Here is an 8,655-nt window from a genome sequence, read left to right as displayed (position 1 = left end):
CTGCGTTCTGTAGTGCCCGACCTGACCACAGTTCCAACATTCAACAGACTTTGATTTGTTGGAATTCTTGTGGATTCTGGAGCTCTGCCTGTCATTCCTTGACTTGCTCCGTCCATGTCCTTGACTTCTGGATTTTCCTTCAAGGGCTTATACAGGTCCTTCTGGTACAAGTAATCCTCCATTTGCATTTTCCAAAAAATCCAAAATTCACACCGTTGAATTTATCAATTTTGGAAATTTTATCGTCTGTCGACATTGCTCCCACTCGATCTGGACTCCTTGGATCGTTTCTGATTTTTCAGCTAACCACCGTGTTTAGAACACCTTTTGTCGTCAAATCGGAACCGCCGACAAATTTCACTATTCACGAAATTCACTATTCATGTAAATAGTAACAGCGAAAAAACATCAGAAAAAATATCTGCCACCACCGTGGCTCTGATACCAGTTGTTGTGATGCTGCTGCGAGGAAGGATTTTATAGGGGATGAGAGGTGGTAGGTGGCAGTATTTTGTTGAAAAACATTGCTTGCCATTGTTGAATGTTGCAGCCGCAACTTTTGAACTTTTGACCAACATCGAGTATCTCCACGCCGCAACGCCCTCCTCGACGCCACCCCTCTCCTCGAGGAGCCCCTCGAGTACCCCCGTTGTGGGTGCTCTTAATCTCATGTAAAATTCTTAACATAGAAATGATTGTATATCGAGTTCAGTAGAGGATCCAATTTCAGGGGAGGCCCTCGTTCAAAATTAAATGCAAAATGCAAAAAGATCAGTCAAATTTCAATCTGTAGTGCATATTTTTAAGATTAATTATACACCATCTTCTTAATTTATTTAAAGAAAGTATACAGAGAAAAGAAAAAAGAAATGAAATTTGTGTAGCTAGTTGCATTCGTCAACATCTTGGTGGTCGTCGGAGTGGACGAAGTGCAGCTGGAGGCGGCCGTCGTGGCGGCATGCATGCAAGAATTCCTGTGTGGGAATCCGAATTTCCTTGAGAATGAACCTCCCATCTTCCCTATACGCCTTGAAGCACACCCACGGCTTCCCGCTCCGCCCTATGCACGAAATCGGGGGCGGGAACTGCAACTGCAACGCCGCCTCCCTCGCCGAGCTCCGTTGATTCCTCGCAACAGCAGTCCTCTCTCCATCTCCGTCTCCATCTCCATGGCAGAGGCCCGACGATGTCTCCTCCACATCGTCGAAGCTCTCGAAGCCCAGCCCCTCCGTGCAGAGGGAGAGGCTGTCGGAGGAGCTGCGCTTTCTCTGGTAGTAGCCCTTGTCTCTCTCTAGATTGGATGATGGTGAAGGAGAGAGACAAGGGTTGCTGTGATTTTCCTTGAAATGCAATTCGCCGAACATTTCTGTCAAGGAGGAGTCGTCATCGATGTTCAAGGCTTTCATGTGCTTCCATGGCGACAGGGCTTCTAGAAAGTTCGGAGCTTCCGACAATGGCTTCTCGAAGATGTGTTCTATGCCACCGCAGGCTGCCATATTTGGCCTTCAATTTCTCTCTCTGTTTTGCTATGATCAACAACTATACATACACGAGTGTGAGATTTGAGCAGTGAAATGTGCACGAGATTGCTGCTGATAAAGTGAGGGGAAAATGGGGGACTATTTATTGGGGGAAAGCTGCTTTCGACAGTGGAAATAGGATGGGTGGTTATTACGCCTTTTTCTGATTTTTTGGTGGTCTCAACTTATAAAATTCTTCATCCCCACCTTACCTTTTTTTCATCCTTCAGTAAAAATAAATTCACCTTTAGAATCGATTAGGATCATCGATACTACTTAATTTATGAGACTATAACGTATTCATATGCACGTAAACGACTACTTTCTATAAAGACAATGAATCACAAATTTCACGTCCATTCAATCTAATTTATTTAGTGGTTCTTATTTCTTATGTAACCCAACCCTATATACATATAAACGTAACTAACCTCCCAGCAATGATTCAAGAATTTGTTGAAAGTTGTCCTAATGGCATGAGGTTAGAAAGATGGTGATTGGCAGAGGAAGATAAGCCCTACACAACATTACCATCTGATGATGTTGCTGTAAAATTTCCAAGTTTGGCATGTTTTAAACTAAGCCTAAAGAGGGTCAGTTTCAGGTGAGGTGACCTCAAACTGCATCAAAATCTGCACAAGATTTGCATGTTCTGTGATGAAAAAAGATCTCTTCTTCTTGGAGAAAACATTGGGAATATTCGCGGATGATCCTTCTTGATTGTTCCATATATTTTTGGAAAATGATGGAACCAAACCCACTCAATATTCAATATTTGTCATGTTAAAGCAAATGGGAGATGTCGATTGCTCGCAAATCGACACCAATTACACACACTGTCTGTAATTGTGGTCCTGCCATTGCCATACATCTCATTTGCAATTAAAACAAATCTTTTCTCTTCTAACAATACATACATGGCGCTTAGAATCAAGTGGAAACCAAAGGGCACAACAGTAAATAGATAAACACACACATAAACTCACAATCAGAAGCTAAGTGATGAAAGCGTGGACCTTTTTCGTTCAACGCCACGCTTCGCATCGCTCAGTCATCGAATTTATCCGGCTCAGGTTGCTCAGGTACTCGATTTTGGTGGCTGCAGCGTCTGCGGCTTGCTGCTGGACGTCCTGCCTTGATTCGGATGAGTTGCTTGTCTTCTTCTCCTCCAACAGGTTCTCAACGACGTTTGCTGCTCTTGCTTTGTGTTCTTGAGCAGGAGTTTCACAAGACTCGCTTCCATCGGATTCTTCAGTAGACGTCGAGTAGCTGAAATAGTCCTCATCGGTCGTGTTTCCGACTTGGTTTGATCCGTGACCGCTCTTTGTACGGGGATCCTCCGCAATAAAGGCCTGCCTCGTCTCTTCATATGGCTCGGGACGGTTTTCGTGGCGGACCTGTGAGCAGGTCCGATGGCCATCGTCGTCAGAAGGCTCCATGCGGAGCGTGGAGGCCTGCTGGATGATACGATCGCCTCTTTCTCGTAGAGTCTTCTCAATTAGAGTCTTGAGGAAGTTCATTACTTGTACAGCGTACATCAGTGCAGTCAATGGATCGGCCATCTGCTCGAGAAACACGAAGAATATTAGGATGACGAAGGACACAAACAAATCGGAAACAAAGGGAACTTCTATCAGACATGTACATGTACTACACTAATCCATCGATTTTGCAACATATGGCAGTATCAATGAGTTAGTGTAGTGTATATCCATATCCAAATACTATCAAACACCAATAATATTACAAATATGCCACCGGATATGAATTTAGACGAATCTTGACTCATCAGACACAAGTTCTTGTGCTAGTTGACATATCACGCGTATAAGAAAATCAGCATGAAGTCACCTGAGTCATGTTGGGAGCAAACACCATGGCGATGTTGCGTGCGTTCATCTTGTTCCGATGTTCCTCTTGGACGACGTCGGCCATTAGGTTGATCGCCCAATCCAACAGAGCAGCTTCGGTCGGGGGTAGAAGACTGACTAGTTCATCGCAGGCCTCTTCCGACTGGCATTGCATCACTTGCTCGGGAGAGAGAGAATCCAATACCCCACGGGGTAGTTCTCGAAACCAAGCCTACACGGATCGGAATAGACAAAGCATGTGCTAATAATATATGCGTACACGAGCCAGAAAGTAACATTTCATTCTACAACACGACAGTTTCATTATACTATGAGGGGGCGTTTACTTTGAAGGATTAGCCTTGATAGATAAAATAGTAAGGCTAATCACTTGTATACTTTGTTGGATTGAAACTTTAGGATATCCTAAGGCCCTTGATTATTTTTATCATTTAAGCTAGTTTTGTTTGATTCTTATCTCATCAAAAGGGTGGGATTGAAGTAATCCTACTCTTGAGGATAAAAGTACTCAATCATTCATTTTATCAAAATGCAAAGTAAAAGCCCCGTGATATTATGATGAGAATTTTCAACATTTCTAGTTTTCTCATGCATTACTATTCATGAAAGATAATTCTTCTTCGCCAAACAACGAGAACTGAAGAAACAAAATCTATAAAGAGGCATCTTGTTCTAGGTGAAGTTAGTTACCTTGATCAGGCCAGCCAAACAGTGCACGTCGATGCCTTCGGGGATAACTCCTCGATTTAATTGGTCCCTAACATACTCCTCTTGGCTGTTTCCCGCCGTTATTCTGAAAATTCCTTCAGCCTGCAAATATGTACATCAAATTTGACCAGTAAGAAAGAAGGACAATCGTTTGCATAATAGATAGAGCCATAAACCAAAACGCAACGACACACCTGCAAGCCACCTTGGGAATACATATGTCTCTGCAAAAGCAGGAGGATGGTCGGAATGCTGTTGCCTCGTGGATCATAAGACAGCTGCATTGATTCGGTAGAAACTCCAAAAACAGTGGCACTGTCCATGGATTTTTTCCAAACAAGAAAATTCATTAAGCGTGGAGTTTCACAAAAGCAGTCGCTTGTCTAAAAGTGGAACTAAGATAAAGTACAACGACGACGACAACAACAACAACAACAACAATAACTGATTTTGTTCGGCTTTTCTTCTTTTTACATAGGCAGAGAAGTTCTCTAATATGTAGAAATGCAACAGAAGGCGACAGGAAGAATGACGAGAAGCTGTAATAGCGAGCGTGCAATGAGATCATAAATATCTCCAAACGCAGTTACATAGGTAGCTCAAATTCCATATTCTACAATAGTTAATGGCGCATGATACATCAAATCTAATTCATTATAAATTTGATATTATCTAATCTATTGCTGTAGGCACATTTATTGAGCTACATTATGAGGATTTATTCATATGAGAAATTTATCTGTTCCAACTACATTGTCCAATTCAACCATACTTATTGAGATGGAAACAGTCACACAACAGAATTGCCTTAAATAGGTCAAACCAATAATCTCATTAGGTAGTTTAGAAATAAATGAGATCTAATTGCTCGAACGTACAGTCATACCAGATCACATCAATAGTTCCAAGACTAGAAGAATACTACACGACAATACACTGATTTACCAAGGAAATCAATTAAATAAAATTTCATGAAATCACAACTCGGAACCCAAAACCAAACTCGTTGCAGAGAAGAAACAAATTCTCTTTTTCACCAATATTATAAACATAAGCCTACAAATACTAACATTCAATGTGTTCACTTTTTCACCAATATTACAACCACAAGCCTAAAATACTAGCATTCGATGTGGTCCAATTTTATGATACAATTTCACAGGAGAAATTCAACAAAGCAACCTCCCATCTAACATCCATGATAAACCAGAGATCAAGAACTAAAAGAACCTTATTGTATCATCGAACCAAACATCAAGATTCAAGATAGAGACGATTACCACAGCTCGACACAAAGCATAACTTGAAAATCCACATTATAGGATTCAAGAAAATGAAGAACCATCATCATATCATATAGAACCAAACATCCAGATTCGAGATAAGAGGCGATTATCACACCTTGGGACAAACAATAACTCGAACATCCACATTATAGGATTCAAGAAAACGAAGAACCCTATCATATCCTATCCATATAGCTAGTACCAAAACATCAGGATAAGAAAAGATCATCACACACACACCGACAAAACATAGCTGCAAAATCCACATTATTCAGATTCAAGAACACAAAGAACCCCATCATATCACATAGAACCCAAACATCAAGATAAGAAAAGATTATCCATATTTTCGATTTCAAGAAAATGAAGAATGTACCTAGCGCTAGGAGCCCTCCTTGGAACCTCAGGCTCAAACTCAACAGGCAAACCCAAGAACCCATCAAACCTATCAAATGTGACATGATTAACATGCTGCACATCGGTAGGCCAACCTATCTCCATAACCCCACCACCGCCGCTAGGAAAATTGTCTCTATCCGTCTTGCAAGCCAGCCGAAACCTCTTCCTAAAGAGGGTCAGCAAGAGTGCTAGAAGAGACAGTTGATCTCTCCTGTCTTTCTCTCTCTCCTCCCTCACTCTAATCTCTTCCACCTCTCTCTCTAACTCGTCAGCAAATCCCTCCTCATATGACTCAGTCTGGTGAAACAACGTGGCATTGTGGGTGGGCGTGGATATTGAAGTGGGGGAGGAGGAAGAGGGGGAGTGGAGCACCTCTGTCATTTGCAACAAGAGTTGAACGGATCAACCAAAAATGGGATCTTTCCACAAACCCTCTATTCTTTTCTTCTCGGGAAACTTTTTTATTCGAGAAATTGGGTGCTTGCGGTTCTTGGAGAATCTACAAGTGGTGGGATTGAATTAAAGAAAGATTTGGTCTTGGTTGGAATTGGGGCTGAGTTTGGAGGGAATTTTCAAGAATTATAATTTTATTTAATAATTTTGTGCTGAGTGGAGTGAGTGGAGTTGGATTGAAGGAATGGTAAAGAAAAAGGAAGAAGACGTGGGAATCATGAACTGATTTATTTATTCAGCTGGCTTGTTTTTGGTTACACTGTATTTTCTGCAGATGGTTCTTGGTTGTCAATTAGAGCATTGAAGTGGAAAAAGTAAAGAGGGGGAAATGGGATTGTGTCGTCACCCGGTGGTGGGTGGGGCCAAGCTTGTATGTATATGCTGTAAGTAAAGGTGTGTCGGGTGGTTGGTGGTACTTCATGTGGACGCATACCACCTACGGGCTAAGACTAGGGGTGTAAACGAACCAAGCCGCTCGAGAACTATTCAAGGCTCGGTTCGAAAAAAACTCGTTCGAAATTCGTTCGTTTTCTAAACGAGCCGAACTCGAGCCCGAATCCGAGCTCGATAAAATTATCGAGCCGAACTCGAGCCTATGCATGTTCGGCTCGAACCTATTCGCGAGCCTATTCGTGAATAGGCTCGCGAATATGTTTGCGAATAGGTTCACGAATATGTTCGCGAATAGGCTCGCGAATAGGTTCATTAAATAATAATTTTATATATTTTATTTGTTAAATATTTTTTAAATAATGAAAATAATACTCATAATTAAAAAAAAATTACTACTAACTTGATAAATTATCTATTTGTTAAAAATAAATTATAAATTATGATTCATAAATAGTCTAGTAATATATGAACAAATATATATATATATTTTTAATGAAACCTTAATATATAAATAAATCGAACTGAGCTCGAGATAAACGAATAATTAACGAGCCGAGCTCGAGCTCGAGATAAACGAATAATTAACGAGCCGAATTCGAACCAAACTCGAGCTTGGTATTATATAAGCGAGCCGAGCTCGAGCTCATTTTTAGGCTCGAATTCCAGCTCGAGCCGAACCAAATCTTCACGAACCGAGCCCGAGCCTGGAGGTATTCGGCTCGGCTCGGTTCGTATACAGCCCTAGCTAAGACCGATTTATATTCTAAAATCTGGGTCGACTTCTTAAAAATTTCTTGTATCCATGCGATATCAAAATTTATAAAATTTTATATATGTAGAAATCTAATTACAAACAAGTATAAAAAAAATATATTCATTAAGAAACTAAATATTCTCTTACTCTCTAAAAAAATATACATATTTTTGTCATTTTTCTCTAATAAAATCCTAATTTTATAATTAATTTGATTAATTTTTAGCCAACTCTCAATATCTTGGACAAGTTATTGCTGAAATTTGTTGTACAAAACACACCTCTCTTCATTTTTCTTTCTCAAACTCTCTCTCTCTCTTTCTCTTCTCTTTCTCTTCAACAACTTGCTCTTTCTTGGTCTACTTTTGCTCTCGTCATCACCATCGTCGCATCGTCTTCTTCGATTTTCTCTGTCGTCGCCATCCTATTTTCCAATTCAATTGAACGTTGTCACTATCATCTTCTCTAGAATTTTGTGAATTACACCGCTGCTCTGTCGTCACCATATCTAGTTCCATATTTATGAGATCGAGTTCAAGATCTACGAGAATTATGAGATCAAGATTCAGATCTACGAAGATCAGGAACGAAATGATACGAATTATTTTTTTCGTGTCATTAGTCCAAAAGTTGTCGTGCCAAGTGGAGGAATTTATGATGCTAATGTGCTCATTAGCACAATTCATTTTGTTTGTACCAAGATCTGTCACGCTAAGTGCTGTCACGAATGGTGCGAATGGAGCCATTATCACTATACATGCTAGTCGTTCCAATAACTGTCGCACATATAAGAGGCACGAGTGGTACAAAAAAACTCATTTGTATCCGTCGTGCTAAGTGTTGGCGCAAAAGATCTTTAAATGAATGTTGTAATTAGGCCCTTTCGTTCCGTTCGTGCCAACACTTGGCGCGAAATATTTTGGAATGAATGGTGCGAATAGGCGTTTTCGTTCTATTAGTGCCAAACTTGGCGCGATATTCTTGGAAAGAAAGGTGCGAATAGACCCTTTCGTACCATTCACGCCAAGTGTTGGCGCGATAGACCTTGAAACGATAGCTGCGATTAACGTCGTACCAAATTTGAAATACAACTAAAAATTGGAGAAAATAAAAGAAGAACCAATGTCGCCAAATTTTAATTGAGAAGGTGACCGAAAAAATAAATATATATCGCCACAACGAAACATGAGGGAGAGATAGAGAGAAAGCATAGAGCACGTCAATAGAGAGAGAGAAAACAAGAGCTAATTTTGTACAAGTCAAATTAAGGG

General features: G+C 40.5%; 2 protein-coding genes across 2 annotated transcripts; both read right to left on the bottom strand.

Moving 5' to 3' along the window:
- Positions 1–778: 778 nt before the first annotated feature.
- On the bottom strand, positions 779–1,904 carry LOC131021336 (uncharacterized). Its single transcript, XM_057950495.1, has one exon. The coding sequence runs from the start codon at positions 1,494–1,496 to the stop codon at positions 885–887; it is 612 nt and encodes a 203-aa protein (XP_057806478.1). The 5' UTR covers positions 1,497–1,904; the 3' UTR covers positions 779–884.
- A 381-nt stretch (positions 1,905–2,285) lies between these two features.
- LOC131021330 (rho GTPase-activating protein 5-like) lies at positions 2,286–6,633 on the bottom strand. Its single transcript, XM_057950483.1, has 5 exons — positions 5,762–6,633; positions 4,294–4,414; positions 4,082–4,201; positions 3,372–3,602; positions 2,286–3,082 (listed from the first exon to the last, which is right to left on the bottom strand). The coding sequence occupies exons 1-5, from the start codon at positions 6,163–6,165 to the stop codon at positions 2,546–2,548; spliced, it is 1,413 nt and encodes a 470-aa protein (XP_057806466.1). The 5' UTR covers positions 6,166–6,633; the 3' UTR covers positions 2,286–2,545.
- Positions 6,634–8,655: the final 2,022 nt, after the last annotated feature.

Source organism: Salvia miltiorrhiza, chromosome 1 (assembly GCF_028751815.1).
Source record: "Salvia miltiorrhiza cultivar Shanhuang (shh) chromosome 1, IMPLAD_Smil_shh, whole genome shotgun sequence".
Taxonomy (NCBI): domain Eukaryota; kingdom Viridiplantae; phylum Streptophyta; class Magnoliopsida; order Lamiales; family Lamiaceae; genus Salvia; species Salvia miltiorrhiza.
This window is presented reverse-complemented; position numbering and strand designations above follow the sequence as displayed.